Source organism: Parasteatoda tepidariorum, chromosome 10 (assembly GCF_043381705.1).
Source record: "Parasteatoda tepidariorum isolate YZ-2023 chromosome 10, CAS_Ptep_4.0, whole genome shotgun sequence".
Classification (NCBI taxonomy): Eukaryota; Metazoa; Arthropoda; class Arachnida; order Araneae; family Theridiidae; genus Parasteatoda; species Parasteatoda tepidariorum.
In genome coordinates, this window is record NC_092213.1 from 68551476 (window position 1) to 68571200 (window position 19725).

The 19725-nt window shown below is 28.3% G+C and overlaps 2 protein-coding genes across 9 annotated transcripts in view; one reads left to right on the top strand and one right to left on the bottom strand.

The window, feature by feature from the left end:
* LOC107447632 (uncharacterized) overlaps positions 1–12856 on the bottom strand; it is a 33671-nt gene extending 20815 nt beyond the window's left edge. The window contains exons 1-4 of one of the 7 annotated variants that reach the window (XR_011638094.1): positions 12681–12815; positions 8360–8397; positions 4180–4264; positions 1665–1797 (exon numbers count right to left, since the gene is read on the bottom strand). The gene's annotated coding sequence lies outside the window, so the exon portion shown is untranslated. Of the gene's footprint in view, positions 1–1664; positions 1798–2108; positions 4265–8359; positions 8398–8472; positions 8613–12680 lie in introns of those variants that run through there. The other 6 variants (XM_043054310.2, XM_016062594.3, XR_011638093.1 and 3 more) reach the window with 6 other exon arrangements.
* Positions 12857–14170: 1314 nt separating this feature from the next.
* LOC122271819 (uncharacterized) lies at positions 14171–19473 on the top strand. 2 transcript variants are annotated; one of them, XR_011638096.1, is made up of 7 exons: positions 14171–14416; positions 16140–16280; positions 16358–16529; positions 16623–16816; positions 17379–17500; positions 18826–19006; positions 19104–19473. XR_011638096.1 is itself a non-coding variant. In XM_071187185.1 (5 exons), exons 1-5 carry the CDS (start codon positions 14309–14311, stop codon positions 17445–17447), a joined length of 684 nt encoding a protein of 227 aa, XP_071043286.1. In that variant the 5' UTR covers positions 14183–14308; the 3' UTR covers positions 17448–18399. The 2 variants fall into 2 exon arrangements, 1 of the variants encoding a protein (XP_071043286.1); XM_071187185.1 differs by lacking the exons at positions 18826–19006; positions 19104–19473 and having other exon boundaries at positions 14183–14416; positions 17379–18399.
* The last annotated feature ends 252 nt before the right edge of the window (positions 19474–19725 follow it).

The following is a 19725-nucleotide window of genomic DNA, read 5'->3' on the forward strand; positions in this document are numbered from 1 at the left end:
TTTGTCTTGTAATTATAAAATTATGTTTTACTATACATGATATAAATTATGGAAAACCTGTTTTTTTAATTTAAGAAGTTTAATTTAGACCTATTAATTTATTAAGTTTAATTTAGACCTATCTAATTTTTTTCAAATTGGCGATTTTAAGTTTCCACTTACTTATGAAATTAACATTTAAACTAGCTATTAAGTTCAACAACTATTAAGTGACGCAATCATAAGAATTAACATGCAAACTACTATACTACTAGCAGCAAACTTTTAATTGTTAAATCTAGAAACTTTTTCTAAGTAAAAACATTTCCTACTTGAAAAAACTGTGCATAAGACAAATTAAACAAAGCAATCTTACTTTTCTATACAACTAAAAGCTATCTTACTTTTTGTCAATTGTTATTGTTCTTTTACGAGTGTTTCTTTAAAGTCAATGTAGAATATAATTTTTTTTATATATATATACAATGGAACAGATAATGCAAATAATTTAATTGAAATACACTAAATTCAGAGTTTATTTACTGGACAGCTTCTGTCTTATCCAAGATACATTAAAACAGAAATTTTCAAAATTTTTTTTTGTATACTTTTTTCAAATTTTTTTTTTTTGTACATAAAATGTTCTGCAACTTTATATGTGTTAAGAACATTTGATTAATTGGTACTTTACCATTTCACCGGCTCTGGTGATAAAGATTCCAATTCAATCACTGGACCCAAGTAAATTCAATTGTTTTTTATTTATATTAATATATTTTTAATAAAATCCTTTTAGATGAGGGATATTTTTTTCTTTTTTGAAAAATAAAAATAAATAAATAAAATAGCTGAATTTACATGTGCCGACAAAATGGAAAAGTGCCGATTAATCATAATTTTCAAATAAAGACCTATACACCAGTGTGTTTAGCCATGACAGGGATTTTTAAAGCATGATATAAAGGGACTTTATATGTTAGCTTAAGTATAAAAAAGCTCATTTCTTCTTAAAAGATAAAAGTGCAAGTAAAAATTTTAATTCATATGTAGTAAAGTTACCATAAATATTTTTCAACCTCGAAACTTTTTAGTAGTAATCCCAACTACAGTGCAAATTGCATTTTATGTTTATTAATCTGCCATACAGCTGTGACAAGGATAACAGCTGAAACAGAATGGAATATATATAAAAAAAAATTTTTTTACGAATCCTTACATCTTCATTGTGATCTTACGTAAGTTCCCAAGCAGATGCAAGGAGAATGCTTCAGAAATATTTTACCTAGTTTATTTTGCCGTAAACTTAAGCTTAAAAAAACCATACAAAATATTATATAATTTTATAATATTTAATAATTAATATTTAATAATTTTTCAGCATTTCTTAAAATAAATATTCACATTTAAGAAAGTTGAAAGAAAAAATTTACAAAACGAAAATCGGATAATTTATTATTCTAATATCCCATAGCAAAATGGATAATCTTAAACCAAATCTTACCGAATCCTCAAGCAAAATTACCCCTTTAAAAGTAATGCCCACACTTCATAAGTAGTTTATTATCTCTACATTTTAAAAAAAAAAATCTAGTTTTTCTGGCCACTGGTGTAGATTTCACTGGCAAAGTATAAAGCTCAGAGTTCAGGCATGTACAAATTGCAAAGTACTATAAAAAAATTATGAAATCTGAAACTTCAGTAAACTACAATGATCATAAAACCTCTCAGAAGAATGCTTGTTTGCTGGACTGTGTATATGTGACCTGTGTTAGCAGAACAATGGATGGGATAATTTGTCCCCTCTTGTTCCTTATTGCTCTGTAAATCAAAAAATAATTTACTAGAAGTGCTGGGTATTTTTGACTTTTTATAATTTAATCCAATTTAGATGCCAATCATTGATGAGTTAGCCTTGTAGACTTTTATACCTAGAATGACGGGAAGGGGAGAATGTGCAAGTATAACATGCTTTAAATTTTTTTTAAAAGAATCCCCACAACCCACATTTTATGTAAAATGTCAAAACGTATAAATTTGTGATAAGGTAATTGTAATAAAGCTATAGAAAAAGTTTTTCTACCTTATTATAATTTATCAGAATGCATACTTTATTTCTAATATGTCGTCGATTTGGGTTTTTCTATAGCCATATAGTGCTAATTTGCAACCTTACTCCTTTCTCTTTTACCTTCAATTAACTGATACTTTATCTTAGACTTAGAGGTTGGGCAGCTCTGACGAGCAGGACACATTGACCAGAGGTCTATTGTACCCAAACCCTAAATCGTGATTAGCAAGAAAGCCCTATAGCTGAAATGAAGTTCAGCAAGCACCTTACAGGAACATCTTGCAGTTCCCAGGTATTGACGCAATGCTGCCCTAAATGCTCAAATCTTTGAGCAGAATAGACATCACAATCACAGAGTATGTGTCGTGATGCCTCTTCTTCAAGATGACAACCTCGACAAAGAGAATTGGTTTCCATTCCTATTATGTGTAGGTGGCTCCTGAGGATGCAGTGACCAGTAAGAAGACCTATGATCTTCCTTAAACTGTTTCTATTAAGCTTTAAGAGCTCCTTTTGACATACTACTTTATCTTTAAATGCAAGAAATTTTTAAAAGACTTTTACTTCGACTATTCATTTACTATGTTCCTACTCAGATACTCACTCTCCCAGTAAAACATAAAAGGAAGAAAAAAAAAATCACTAAAAAAATACCGTGTCAATGAACAGTCTATTCGAGCAAGTGTTGGATATTACTACCAACTATGTAGTGTGTATGTTAGAACAAGGTACTATAATTTAGCAACACTCCTTTAAAGATGCAGCTGATACGTAGCAGGTGTAAATGAACTGCAAAATCTTAATCTATGATTGACCTTTGTATGAATGTCTAAAACTGTTTAGTAATATCTTGAATATGATTACAGTTGAGGAAAAATATGTTTAATAAACATTAATTACAACAATTGCAGACATAAGAGGAAAAACTAGAAAAAAGTCAACCATAATATTACCCTAACACAAAATTCATGGTAGCAACGAGCGGCAGCCTGTCTGAAATTGAGGTTAAAAGGTTTCTCGCAATGTAAACCTGATGGAAGACGTTCCGTATCACAAACCGGTGGTCATTTTACAGAGGCTGCCTACGGAGACTCAAATTCTCATACTTGTCTTGAATACTGTATAATACTCTACAGAATTCCACATGTTAAGTATTGAATGAGGATATTAATAAGTTATCATACGAATTTAATTCAGAAGAAAATGCGAAAACAACTAGTGTAACATCATTTTGGTATAGAGTACAGGCACAGGCTTATCGCCAGAGTTTAGAGCCCATAATATAAAAAAGGCTTCAAAATTATCTAAAAGTCAAATTGAAAATCATTAATATTCTCTTTTTTATTAGAAAGAAATCCAACACTACTATCAGCTTCCAAAATTCTTATAAAATAAAAATAAAAGATGCTGAAAATTATTAGATGGAAAAAATAAAAAGGTAAACCATGCTGGAACAGGTGCCTTTTTTTACATGTTAAGATTGTGCTCACCAGTTGGAGGTTAATTTTAAAACGTTTAGTCAGGGGGACCAGACAACTTCTTGTGCTAAGGTTTTGATCACATATTTTTTAGCAATATTTATAACCAAAACACTTGACAATTTGTTGTATATAACTTTGTTCTCATACATTTTTATGAAAATAACAGCGAAAACTTTAAAGGAAATGCTATTTACATTCCTATCAAAAAATGATTTTGACTATTCTGAGTTATATACTTTGCCAGAGACATATGCATAAGATAAATAATTGTAGAATTTACATGCTTTATATCAACTTCTAGTATACAAATATAATTGTTAACAACCATGACTATTTTTTATACAGTGCAATTTTATAATAATTTATTCAATAAAAAAAAATCAACTTTCTATAAAAGAAATCTGAAGAAAAAAAAAAGAATGCCAACTCTAAAATTTTTTTTAAAAATTTACTCAATAAGATTGACTTACTCCTAAAGGCAGTTGCCTTTTTGAAACAATTTATATATCATCCTTCGAATTTAACAGTAACCATGATACACTATACTTATATGAAATTAGTAATAAAAACTAACCCATTTTTCTTTTAGATTCAGTCCATTTATAATAATATAAGAAAAAACAAGGAATTGATAAGTTGAATCTTTCATACGTTTTATGGATGATGACGCACAACTTGTGATCCGCAATGAAAACGGGCAGCTTTATTATGATTTATCAAACTCCTGCAACTTCAGCTATCAATAAAGAAAAGAAGTTTATAAGTTTATAGATTTAAAATTTGGTTGAAATTTTACCCACATAAATCTGAGGAACATATCACTTATGATGAGAACATAAAACACATGAATAAAATCTTGAAAGTATGAAAAAACTAATACAAAACCACTAGACATTAACTACACACAAATCTTTAAAAATGATCAATATAAAATGGATGCCTAACTTTTTTGCATTTTTTTAAAGAAACATGATATTAGCTACAATCAAAAGCATAAGTGAGAATGAGATGCTTTCCTGAATTTGAAAACTCTACTTTTCAATTTATTTTCAGAATATTCTGCTATCATCAAAAACAAATTTGTATCCAATATAAAAATCATGTTATGATAATGAATGTCATAATACAAACAAACAAGGGGATAAATTACTTTTTTTACAAGCATTATAATGTTTAGTGTTTTTGAAGTTTAAAAAAAAATATTCAGCATATTTTCAGAACAAAAGTGGATATTTTTCAATTGTTCATTGAAAACATTGATCAATGCTAAAAAAAGATTCTATGAAATAACTTTGAATGGTTCACTTACTTTTTATTTGCAATTTCAATTATCCTTAGATATTTTGTTTAAGATTTAAAAAATTATGCTTTGATTCAATCATGGGTAATGTAATCTTTAAGCCTATTTTCAAAATGGTACATCATGTTTATGCGATTTTTGTGAAGTTAAAATCAATGGTCACACATAAGGCAGAGAATTCATACAATATGTCAGCTTTTAATTAAGTTTTTACATCTACTAAGCCTTGCTATTGTATTTTATTTACTTATATATATGCAAAACTAGTTTACAAATGAAAATCTATTATCACCTAACTTTCTGACTTACTAACATCAAATTAGCCAGTGTGATCTGGAGGCAACTTAGTCAATAGAAATGTCTTCATACTTAAGAAAACATTTACACAATAAAAACTCAGTTGATTTCTGGAAATAATTTACATTCTTATGCAACTGAAACATGCAGCATAGATTAGATTTCTCCAATTCTGTTTAACTAATATTCGATGGATGGTGATTGTTTTCCTAATTTCGCTATAACATTAGGTCACTAGTGAAGAAACTTATCTCTTTTGACAGTTTGTATGTGCTATATTCTCTTTACATATTTCATAGTATTTACAAAATTTTTTAAAAAGAGAATTCCATTGTTAGTTTGGTTTAGAACAATAATTTTAAACAAGTTTGGATACAATGATGATGAGTTTTCATTTTTAAGATTCTCTTAGTAAACGCTTTAAGCTACTATAATTGGATATTTTTAAGTATGATAAAAGCACTTTATAACATTTATCTCAGATAACAATTTGTAATTTTGAATGTTTTTACAAATTCTTAATATTTATACATATACATAAAAAACACACACCCTAACCAGATCGGAAAACTCACGACAATATCAAAAAGTAATCGGATAATAATTGCAAAAAATTATACTTAATCAAATATTGATAAATCGAAGAAAGATGGAGAGAATATTTTGAAGATACGCTTAACGCACACCATGTTGAAAATTCTGAGCAACTCCCAAATGTTACATTAAATGTAGCATCTACTGTAGAGTTTTCTTTGGAAAATATCTCGCTGGATGAGGTACAGAATGCCCTGAGGGCCACAAAACCGAAAAAGGCTGCAGGGAGAGATGGAATCGTGGCAGAGATGCTTAAGGCAGATTTTGAAACCGCTACAAGACAGTTGCAAAAGCTCTTCAATGAAATCTGGAGAAATGAAAGCATACCAGAACAATGGAAAGAAGCAGTAATAGTGAAAATTCCCAAGAGAGGCGATCTAACAGAATGCGAAAATAGGAGGGGCATTAGCCTACTTTCCATACCGGGAAAAATATTTGGAAGAATAATTTTGAATAGACTAAAACATGAAATTTATGGAATTTTAAGAGAAGAACAAGCAGGTTTCCGCAGTGGAAATGGAACAACGCAGCAAATCTTCACACTTAGAAATATCATTGAGCAAAGCTTAGAATTTAACACCTCTTTATATTTAAACTTTATTGATTTCAGTAAAGCCTTTGATCCAGTTAAGAGAGAGAAATTATGGGAAATTTTATCATTTTATAATATACCAGAGAAATATATTAAGATAATCAAAGATATGTATGATAACAGCAAAGCATGTATAGAAGTAAATGGAGAATTAACTGAATTCTTTTTAGTAAAAACTGGTGTGAGACAGGTATGTGTTTTATCGGGATTTTTATTTATACTGGTGATAGACTGGATTATGCGAAACAGCTTGAAAGATGAAAAAAGAGGAATAAGGTGGAATTTCACTACTTTAGAAGACCTTGATTTTGCTGATGACGTCGTACTTATTTCATCCAAATGTACAGACGTTCAGCTTAAAACAGACAAATTCAACAAATATTCAAATAGTGTAGGTTTATTCATAAACAAGAAGAAAACTAAAGTAATGAGAATAAATCAAAAGAAAAATGACAAAATTAAAATCGAAAATCACGAAATAGATGACATAGAGTCANCCTGTCAGAAAAACCTAGACAGACCCCTGATATACATAAAACACACACACCCTAACCAGAACGGAAAACTCACGACAATATCAAACACTAATCGGATAATAATTGTAAAAAATTATACTTAATCAAATATTGATAATTTATTTTCATAACTAATTAACTACAAATAAAGAACATGAAATTAAAGTGACTACTGATGAATATTGAATCGTAGTCTTAGATTTTAATCTGAAAATTAATTTTAAATGCTATCAAGTAATTAGAAATATTTTAATCACTCAATCAAAAACTGATACACCATTGTTCAACCAGCGAATTATTTACATAAAATTGCTCGAGAGTGTTTGCAACATATAACAAAGTTTTTATCGTTCTATCCCCTCGATTTCTCTCCACCACTGCCATTAGAAACAGAAAAACTGCTTTATGATCGGCCAGAAATAGTTCTATCGAACTTAGCCCTCAAAATCTAAGTATTGTATTGATCATGAGACGAGAGAAAAGAGTTTTAAAGTACATGCAAACTACGGTAGAATATGTAAAATTTTAAACACATGAGAAATGCTTGAGATCTTCTCAAGAGAAAATTATAAATGTAAAAAAAAAACTATCACATTATTAACAACAAATTTAAATAAAAAGAAATAGTATAAGGTAATCTCACAACAAATCAACCAATTGTCAAAATATCAAGTCTATATTTAGTTTATTTTTCACTTATAGATAGAATATAATGGATGAAAAATACCAAGTTTAAGAATTTCTAAGCCATTTGTTTTTTGGTGATTTATTTTTGAAATTTTACAACTATATTTGGTTCTTAAATAATCACAATTTGAGAAATATTTAACCTAGAGAGCGAAAGTGCTAGCCATATTGCTCAATCTTTATTAACAATGTAATTTAAATAGCTTAATGAAAATATTTAAAAAAAATTAAAGATCAAAACTTTAATTTTTTTTAAGAATCGTTTTAATCAGAAGGAAAAATAGTTTTTAAATTTAACAATGACGAACTTTACCACATTATGTGTAATGTTAAGAATTTTGATTATGATTTACATTCAAAATATGTTAAATATTTACAAAAATCGAGTTACTACATGGTTTAAATAAATATTAAACAAGAAAATTTATTTTACTATTGGATACTTTGATATATTTTTTAGAATAATCTTTGGAACATAAGATGTAAACATTGCGCCCAAAACTTGGCGATTATTCTGCCACAGATCACGATAGGGGAATCCCCCAATATATACACTGTTTCCAGTTATTATTTATGTTCTTAGATTGTGAATAAATACGAAATAAAATTAAAATATTTCATCGCGTTAATTCAAAATAATTATTGATTAAAAACATTTTTTTTCTTTGAGCAATCGGAAATAAAATCTTTAAAATTATTTGAAAATATAAAGACTTATTTTCCACTGCATTCATCGAACTTAAATGCAATTCTAAAGAAATACGAACATGAAATTACGTTCATTAATAAGAAATTTCTCAAAGAAGTTAATTAAAATAAATTTTATGATGAAAAAAAGAAACTTACCACTACTGCCGTGCTTGAAATTTATCTGTTTGTGGATCCTACAATAAAAAAATATAAAGAAGTGATTCAAAATAAAAATGGAATTTCAATCGAAAGTGAAAAATATAATTTACTTTAAAATCACGAAAATGAAATGTAAAGAAAAGCTATAACAAACAACTGACTCCACCCAAAGTTAACAAGAGCAACAAAATGAATGACAGCAAACACGTGTAGACCAGACAAGATCAAACAGGTACTAGGTGGTTATGGCCAGTAACGTCATCAAGAATTGTATTATATCGCACTCGGCCAAGGTATCGCACATTTAAAGAACAGTGCTGCCATCTTTAAATGAATTTCATAATGATTAACTACGGCCGTAATTTCTGAACCATAACTAACTTAGCGTTATTTCGCAGTTATTACTTTTTGTTTTGCTCTGCTTAAAAACTCTTCTTCGCATCCTTTCAGAACTACACCTCTTTTCTCCGATTCAAATTTTTATATTGCTTTCTTTTTTTCACAGGATAAGAAAAAAAAATGTAAAAGGCTTATTATAATTTCAACACAAAGATGAATACATGCATTTTCAAATAGATAATTGGCGAAACATGCATTTAAAATGTTGACTTTTCTCTTTAATTAGTTCAAAAATGCATATATATTTAAAGAATATTTCTAGTTTAAATATTCTTATAATTATAAAAAAAAAAAAAAATGAAACGAATTGTCTTACTTCTTGAAATCGTATAGTATCTTGGAATTTTTTATTTGTTGTTTTTTTTTTTAATAAAAATTTAAACGAAGAGTTTCTTTAATATGCTCAAACTAAACTAAAAAAAATTGCATACTTTGAAATTGTTAACTTTCGAAATTATCAACTTAAAATATTCAGAGTAAAAAATTAAACAATTATATTGATTACTTTCATCAACTTACCAAAAGTTAATTATTAAAATGCAGTTATATTTAATGAAATTTCTAATTCAAATATTCTTAAAATAAAAAAGATTTCGAATTTTTTTTTATTAACTTTAAAAAGTAGAAAGAAAACAGTTTGTCTCCGATAAAAGTTGTAGGTTTGGGTAAAATTATAAAAAAATTTCAGAAATCTAAGAAGATTTCTCTATTTCTTAAGAAGGGAAAAGCTGCGAAATTATATTTTCTTTTAACTATAAATAAATATTAAAATCGTTCGAAACATGACTGAATTCAAGAATAAAAAATTGCATATATTTTTTTTAATATAATATTGTTATCAAAATATATTTAGTATAAACAAAATCCTAAAGATGACAGCACTATGCTAATGCCCTTTTATTTTGTTGCATAACAAAATTAACTGTTAACCGATAATATGTAATTTTGGCCCATTCTCACTGCATACCATTCTCACCTCTGATCATTGACTTCTTCTGTGAAAATACTCATGGACTATTTTCACTGCATGCATATCACTAACATCCGATCCTATCCTTTTTGGGGAAATGATATCACTGTGGAAAAATATTCTCACCCGAAAAATGCGCTAATTAAGTGCTCCAGTTCTCTTGAGGATGACGACTGGAGAGGCGTGAATCGCATTTAAAAGAAATGGAAACTTGGCGCAGCTACCGAGAGTTAAAACCGAATGGCAGAATAACCAATTCCTTGTTCATTTGATGAGACAACAGAACAAAGAGCCAACAACGCCAATTTATGAGCTAAGATAATCATTTCATGAGCTAAAAGAACCATGATTCTTGCTGGTTACCAAAATCATGAGCTTGGGCTGACTCCATTTCAGGTTTGCTTTTCAGTCGGCCTGGGGAAAAAGCAGGTCAAGCTGAAAAATGTTTTTTTTTCAAAGCTGGTACTTTCCAACCTTCAACATTGCATTTGGCTTGGGGGGGGGGCTTTTTCAAGCTGAATTGGCAACAAGATTATGAAAACTATTATAAATTGACAATATTTTTGATAAATCATGGTCCCGATTGTTAAGACACGGTTCCCAGCAGATCGCCGATGTTAAACATTACTGGCTACGGTCAGTGTGCGGGTGGGTGACCTATTGGATCAGTCTGTGTAGGGACAGAGGATGTGCGGTATTGGCCCTCGTAAACTGTTCTACCGTAATGTGCTCGACTTCGCTTGCAGGTCGTCGGACTACCGACGCGGGGGTGCCATTCCCTCTGCAGAGGATCAAAATTGTGATGGCATGTCTTCGAATCTTCCCCAGGGATGCTTCTCAGACCGTTGCCAATAGCTCATTGAGCAGCTCTAGTGCGACGTAAATGAACTACAGCAACAATGTATATGTCATGCATATGGCATGCTTAAAATTTATATAATAATAGATGTAAAGAACAGTACAACCAAAGGACAAATGAACCCATTGTTCGTTGTTCAATGATAAATATTTAAAATTTGCGGCTACTCAGTTAAAATCTACTTATGACGTTACTAAACGACCTTATTTCTCGATGTCTATGCCATGGGGCTTCTTTCACCTGGATTACACGTGTGTGATTCACATAAAGCGGGAACGATTCCTTAAAGTGTTTAGAAATTATTATTTCTGTGCTAAAATCTAATGAGAGATTAAGCTCACCAAAAGTAAGTAGCCGGAAACGGTAGTAATCATAATATAAATAAACTTTTTTTGTGCCGCTCTTTTGTTGTGAGACATTTAATTAATTATTTAAACAGTATAGTTTCTTAATGTTGTAATATTAATAATTATTGTACGCTTCCCTTAAAAAATATTCAAAATATCCTTCGCTTATTACTTTTTTTAAATTTTATAATATATTTTAAAGTTAAAGATTATTTCGTATTGTTTTACAAGGGATGAAAAAGTCTAGCATTTTAGATTATTTTACTTGTCAGTCTGATATTACAAAAGTTAACTGTCCTGCTTGTAATCTAATTGTCTTTAAAACAAAATTAAATGAACATTTAGATAATAATTGTTCTAGTGCAATATCTGAATATCAACTTAAAAGTTCACTTTCGAGTGTGGAAACTAATCCTAATCACAATAAAAAAACTACAACATCGAGCAGGCTTAATTTAAAAACTCAGCGGAAAAAATCGTCAAAACCTGCAACTGCGGAAAAAAAATCAAACCAAACTGTGCTAAGTGATTTGGATGATGAAGTTGTATTCTTAAATGAGGTGCCGAGATCAATAAATGCCCGTAAAAAAATCGGAAATGATTTGAATGCCAAACCATTAGTTTCCTCATTTCCAGTCAAAAGAAATTCAAAATTAAATATCAAGCAAAATGAAAAAATAAAAAGTACTGAACATACATCATCTTCTAAACATAGTTATGAAATTACTTCACGTCATAAAACCACCTTAAAAAGTAATTCTAAAGGGTCTGGTAACATATCTAAATCTAACCGTTCAGCAAAACTCGTCAAATCAGAAACTCATGATAGTGCTATGATCAAAATACCTGCTTCTTGCTCTCAGGGGAACAATAATAAGTTTAACAATGATGTCTCATATATGAGCTCTTGTCCAGCTTCTCTTTCAGAATCATCTGTAATGAATAATAATGAGTTAAGCAATGACAGCTTTCAGAATTTAAAAAAAACCACACTAAAGAGAAATTCTAAAAGATCCAGTAATTTATCTACTAAATTTAATAGACCAACAAAGCTTATTAAATTAGAAACTGAGATTGAAGTTCATGTTGCATGTGATAAGAATTATAATGTTGCAGTTCAAGTATCAACATCTTGTTCTCAGGGAAACAATGACGAGTTGAACAATGATGTCGTATATCTGAATTCTGAAGTGAGCTCTTGTCAAATCTCTGCTCCTTTAAGATCGTCTCAATGTATTAATAATGAGTTGAACAATGATAGCTGTCCAAATTTTGAAGTGCACTCTCGCAAGACTTTTTCTCCTTTAAGTAAAGATATGAAAACTGAGAAAACATTATCTACTGAAAATAACAATAATAATTCTATAGATATGCATGAAAAGATAGAAAAAAGTAATTTTAAAAATGAAAATGTATCACTTGAAGTGAATAAAGAATTAGATGATGTTAAACAATGTTTAGATGACATGAGTGCATTTTCTGAGTTATCAGATAGTAATGAAAAAGAAGAGCCTGAATCTACAAAGCAAACTTATACACCCTATTACATCGCCAATTTTAGACATATTTTACATTGTGTTTTAAATGTAGATGATAATAAAATTCTTTTTAATGAAGAAGATATGAATTTTGTGAATGCTTTTAATTCCATATCAGGTATATGTTTGAGTTTTTTTTCATTGCATTTAATATAAATATTAATATAACATTGTTTATTTATCCNAAGTGAAAAATATAATTTACTTTAAAATCACGAAAATGAAATGTAAAGAATAAGCTGTAACAAACAACTGACTCCACCCAAAGAACAACAAAATGAAAGAAAAACAAAATGGATGACAGCAAACACGTGTAGACCAGACCAGACAAGATCAAACAGGTACTAGGTGGTTAAGGCCAGTAACGTCATCAAGAATTGTATTGTATCGCACATTTAAAGAATAGTGCTGCCATCTTTAAATGAATTTCATAATGATTAATAACGGCCGTAATTTCTGAACCATAACTAACTTATCGGTATTTCGCTGTTATTACTTTTTGTTTTGCTCTGCTTAAAAACTCTTTTTCGCTGTTTACTGTATTTCTCTTTTAAAAGAAAAAAACAATTCCTTTCAGAACTGCACCTCTTTTCTCCGATTCAAATTTTTATATTGCTTTCTTTTTTTCACAGGATAAGAAAATGTAAAAGGCAAATGTAAAAGGCTTATGTAAAAGGCAAATGTAAAAGGAAAAATGTAAAAGGCTTATTATAATTTCAACACAAAGCTGAATACATGCATTTTCAAATAGATAATTGGCGAAACATGCACTTAAAATGTAGACTGTTCTTTTTAATAAGTTCAAAAATGCATATATATTTAAAAAATATTTCTAGTTTAAATATTCTTATAATTATAAAAGAAGAAAAAAAAATGAAATTAATTATCTTACTTCTTGAAATCATATAGTATCTTGGAATTTTTTTGTTGTTTTTTTTAAATAAAAATTTAAACAAAGAGTTTCTTTAATATGTTCAAACTAAACTAAAAAAATTACATACTTTGAAATTGTTAACTTTCGAAATTATCAACTTAAAATATTCAGAGTAAAAAATTAAACAATTATATTGATTACCTTTATCAACTTATTAAAATACAGTTAATTATTAAAATGCATTATATTTAATCTATGCAATTATATCTAATTCAAATATTCTTAAAATAAAAAAGATTTTGAAATTTTTTTTATTAACTTTGAAAAGTTAATAAAAAAAAGTTAATAAAAAGAAAACAGTTTATCTCCAATAAAAGTTGTAGGTTTGGGTAAAATTATAAAAAGATTTCAGAAATCTAAGAAGATTTCTCCATTTCTTAAAAAGGGAAAAGCTGCGAAATTATATCTTCTTTTAACTATAAATAAATATTAAAACCATTCGAAACATGACTGGATTCAAGAATAAAAATTTGCATATATTTTTTAATATCATATTGTTATCAAAGCATATTTAGTATAATGAAAATCCTAAAGATGACAGCACTATGCTAATGTTTGATGATGTCACTGAAGTAGTTATCCCTTTTTTTTTTTTTTTTGCATAACAAAATTAACTGTTAACCGATAATATACAATTTTGGTCCATTCTCACTGCCAGGGACTAATATAGGGGTTAAGGACAGTTTACTTTCCCCTCCGGAAGTTTGAAAAGCAGCTGGCCATTTTTAAACCGATTTGCTGCTCAAAAAGTGGCGCTGATTACTTCTCAGGGATCAAGAAAAGGACATTCCAGACATTCTTTCCATGCGTTAGCGTTGAATAGTCGCTGTGTTACTATATATTTTCTGTATTAATTGAATTTTTTTTTTAAATTTTGAAATAAAATTCACAATTTCAAAATGCCGAGAGTGTGTTTTTCTACAGGATGTAACACCGGGTATGTGAAACAACGAAGAGAAGCAATAAAAGATGGGAAAAAAGTACCCAGTCTTTTTCAAGCACCAAGGGTATGTCCACGTGCTATTTAAATATGTATTTAGTTATGATTATACGTCATATATTGATATAGTATATACGTCATGAATTGATGATCATTAATCATTATGTAGTTTCGATTTCAAAACTGTTTTTATTAGCTGTATCGCATTTGGAGATGAAACGAAGCTGTTGTTTAAAATTTTGCTATGATTGTTTTGTGATAAACTTCTTTGAAAAATAAAATATATATATTGACGTTAAATACAATACGATATATATATATAATATAATTTAAAATTGAAAAATTCAAAATAACAAATATGTTGCATTTAATGATAAACTGATCAGATGTCTTAGATTCAAAATTAAAATAACGAAGAAGTGATTAATTAAGGAAAATATATACTATGCACATAAGATAAATGTTATTTAAATTAAAACATTTGTATGTAAATGAATATTTTTGTATTTATAGTAGCTTAAATTACTTAAAATTCAATAATTATATTTAATTTACTATTAATTGTACTAAAATAATAAAACTTAATAACTTCACAGAATGATAAAAGTTAATAGCTCATTTAATATAATTTAGTTTATTGATAGGGTTTTCATTCTTTCTGTACAATATCAGATTTATCACTTGAATTGGTTAAGTATGAATTTGCTTTCTTTATATTGCCTTTTCTTAAAGGATGATATCAGGTAATGGCTGTTATGATTTTATCCTTGTAAACTTCTTTCGTTAAAATATTTATATCCTCTGGTTCTATGTTCTGCTGAGTGTTGAAAAAAATTTTATTAACTTTTTTTTAAACATGTGTTGTTGAAAAATGTTGTTTTCATAAAAATTTCTTGATTACATCACAATTGAAATTGTTCTGACTACATGAAACATTCTGTCCATTACCATTTAATATTTATTATGCAATAATTTATTTATCTGTTTAAATTTTAATACCACTTTTCTAGAACAGTAAATCTTGTTAAATTTAATTTCATTTCATACTTTTTATATATATTTTAAATTAACCTAAACCATTCATATTCAAAACACAGCATTTTTTACTCATTTATGTATTAATTTATTTAATGTAATTTTGATATTTGACAAATTTATTTGTTAAATATCAAAATTATAAATCTGTTTATTTGTTAATTTCAATGTTAATTTAATTGTTAAATTAATTAATTTGATTTTGACAAGTTTAAATTTATTACACCTTTTGAGTTCAATCTTCAGTTAATTCAGGTTTCTTTATATTTGTTAAAATGAATTAACTTTATATATTAAGTTAGCCTTTTTTTAAAAATAAATACATATTATATGTATTTCAGTAGTTTTTTTTTTTTTTGTATTTTAAAGCAGAATAGATAAATCAATCAATAGTGATTATAACCTTTATTATTAAAAATATTGTTCGAATTATCATTATCATGCAAGCAACATTTAATAAAGTGCTTAATTATTATGATTTTTAATAGCTTAGTTATTTTGAGTAGTTGATTGGTTAATTAAATTAGTTCCTTTCATTCTGACAGCAAAACTTATCCTAGGATTTCAAATTTCGAAAAAAAGGATAAAGCTGAGTGTCAAGTCTTCATGGCCAATACTAAAGAGATAAAAAAAAATATTCTCATTGGCATAGCATTTCAGGCTCTTTCTTTGTCATCCTAATTATTGTATAAAATTTCATGTTTTCCCTAAGAAGTAGTTGTGGTATAACATTTTATTTGTTACATTTTTTATAGGATATTGGTTTACTAGATAAGTGGAAGAGATCTATTCCACGAAGTGATCGAGAATTAACTTCCAAGGACTTTGTTTGTGCTTTACACTTCAAAACAAGTGAAATTGAAACTCATTATGAAGTGAAATTGGCCGATGGCTCAGTTCGTATTCATATTTAAATTATTTCATTTTCGTACTTTAATGTACCCTTCTTATTTATTAAGCATTATTTTTGTAGATATGGAAAACTGAAAGGGATAGACCTCTATTAAAGAAGGATGCTGTACCTTCTATTTTTCCCAATCTTCCTCATTATTTGTCTGATTCCACAAGTGTTAGAAAGCCACCATCCAAAAGAGCTCGATTGGAAACATTGCCAGTAAATTTGGTGCGGATATCTTCAGTAACTGGTAATTTTACATTTTGCTTTAAATAATCATTAACTTAATTGCCTGGAATTTAGATTACTATATATACTTTGTTATAATTAATGTTAATTTTAGATGAAAACAATATCAGTACAATTTCTGAGGATGTTGTGCCCTTTTCTTATAATGAACTGAAAAAGGCTGCTAAGTCTCCACTTGCAAATTCCTCATGGTCGACATCAATAGCAACAGATTTTGTTGCTTTTCTTCTTTGGAATAATGACTGTGTAGAGAAGAGTATAGTAGTTAGAGAGGATCTTATTCCAAAAGTATGTGCTTTAATTCTTTATACAAGTGTGCTTTAATTTTTAATAAAATTTTTTAAAAAAGTAGATGGCTGAAGTAACTGCTTCTAAAATACTTTTAATCGCTGGTCTGCATAGTACTTTTTAGCGCAGCTTCCAAAAAAGCATTATAGACTCAGTCTTTTGTTTACTTATTACTATTTCTTTTCATATGCTTTTCATGTTATTTTTAGTTTACATGTCAAGTGTTATATTGACTTTTTTTTAAAATTATTTGACTATTAATTTCAATTGTTCGGAAATTGTTTCTCACAATGTCAAAAGCAAAAGTGTTACTTAATATAATTATTTATCCATAAATTATTTGCATTCAGGAAGTAGAATTGTAAAAATACTTTTTTTCTTGGATAATTCTGGATATTTTTCCGTATCTCAGAATTCTATGAATTTTCAAATAATTTTTTCGAAAAGTTTTTTTTATTTTTAATTTTTTAGATTATTTATAACAGTAGCAATATTGTACCAAACTCTTTAGGAAAATTGTAACCTGTAGATCAATATAAAGCTTGTTTGACTTTTCTTTAAGGCCTCTATTAAAGGAATTGCTGTTTCATTTAACATTCAAAAGTTATACTGCCAAGAAGATTTATTTTAACTTATAGGTATCCTTGAAAGAGCAGTTGTTTGTAAAGGGGCTGGAAATAATAAGTATGCTATGATAATTATTATTAATTGATTACAGAATGTTTTTTTAATTAAGATTTTGTGTGTACAAAAAGTTTTTAATTTTACCTAAATCTATCCGTAACTATTCAGTGAAATAACGTAAGTAAAATATTTTATGATATTATGCATCAGATGTCCAATATTACAACAAAATGCAATACCATTTATGCTTAATGACTAATGTCTTTAACAAATTACTTCCCCGAGTTAAATAATGACAATATAGTAAAAGTATTTTCACATCTTCAAATTACTAATTTTTAGCAAATAATTTTTTTTAAATAAAACGTGATAATATATTAAACTGTTGTGACTAGTTTAGTTTTTATTTACATAAATCATGTATTACTAAAGCTACAAAAAAGACTTTTTAAGATAGTTTTGAGTTGTTCAGATACCTTTTTAAAATATGAGAAAAAGTTGAAAGTATTCATTGGTGCTTTATATGTGAATTAGTTTGGACATAAGTAAATTAAATTTTATCCTATATCTTTTTTATTAGTAATTTCATGATGCACTATAAATTTTTATTGTTAAGTATGCAAATTTATTCAATGGCAATTTGCATCCCATCAATTAAAAAATAGTTTTAATTCTATTTTATATTTCAGTCTAAATTGAAATTTAGAGTTATGGAGTTACTTTAAATGTAACATAGAGTGGTATTTTTTATGAAATCTTTACTCAGTATCGTAACCATTCAAGGAAGGACTAGACCTTTGTGGCTATTCTTGGGCTCTGGAGCGGAGCAGCTGATGTTCTGTGGTTTTATTTACATAAAATATGAATTTATCGTTATTTAAGTTATCTTTGTACAGATTACTTGTGCTATTAAGGATGTGTTTCTAATCAAATTTGCTTCTATAAAAAAAAAAAAAAAATTAAGTTGAAGTCTATTATTTTTTTAAAATGCATTTATTCTATAAATCAATAGCTTTTTATTGAGGTTAGTGGTGTAATTACTACTTCATATTTACATCAGCACCATATATATTTAGTTCTAATTTATTTTAGCTGTGGTTTAAGAATTATTCACAATAATTATTATATTTATTTTAATTTTGCTAAATTTAGAGGAAAAAATCAGGTAAAAAATGTGCATGATATTTTGCTCAAAACAAAAAATATATTTTGTTTAAAAACTTGGGCAATTGGTAATTATAGTTAATTATGCTGAATTAAAAAAGTTATTTTAGTTTCATGTAAAAATTAGTGTTTTTAATGCTTCCTTTTAGATTTTTTGATGTGGCTGAAATCTAGCTTTACTTAAATGTATTGTAGATTAATGTATTGTTTTTTAATTTTAGAACTTGCTCTGGATACTTGCAAGGCACTTACAGAGCACGCAAAACTGGTGTTTGCAAGGAATGCCTTACCATTCAGAAGAAAAAGATGGTAACAAGAAACCTTTCTAGTAGTTTACGCCTGGCCAAGAAGAGACAATTGCTTGCATGTGCTCAAAGGAAAAATTTAAGATTAATAAAAAAAGTAAGTTTTTTTTATAAAATTTTCTTTAAATTTATGGAAACTTGTTAAAAGTTTTTTTTTTCCTACAAATTTAAAATTGTCCCATTTCATTTTGTAGACAGAAAGGCTTCAAAGTGTTGTTGCTGCTCGAAAGCAATGTGCTCTGTCACCAAAGGATGCTTTTCATAAAGCTATGGAGAATCTTCCTGAGGGACAGAGGGAAGCCATTTCAGCATGTTTAAGAGCAGCAAAAAGTCCGTCTACTGGCATGCGATACACAAGCCAGTGGATTTATGAGTGCCTGTTACTCAAAATTAAGAGCACTAAAGCGTATAATCACCTAAGAAGTCACCAACTTTTGAAGCTCCCATCACCTGCAACTCTTTACAGGTATTTAAAGAATGTTAAGGGTTGCTATGGATTTCAATCTTCGATATTCAAATGCCTGGAAGGGAAATCTAAAGTCATGACTATGGCAAACAAAAGGGGCAAGTGAATTTTTTATTAGTACTTTTGCTTTTGCAGGAATTCATAAAACATTTTATTTAAATGTAATTTTATTTAATGCTTATAGGATGTCTTCTGATTGATGAGATGAAGGTCAGCCCTACACTTGTCTTTGATAAGAAATCCCTGGAAATCCATGGCTTTACAGACTTAGGTGATTATACGCCTTCCTCACAAACATCGCAGAAGGGTGACCATGCTTTGGTCCTGATGTTCCAACCCTTTAGAGGAAA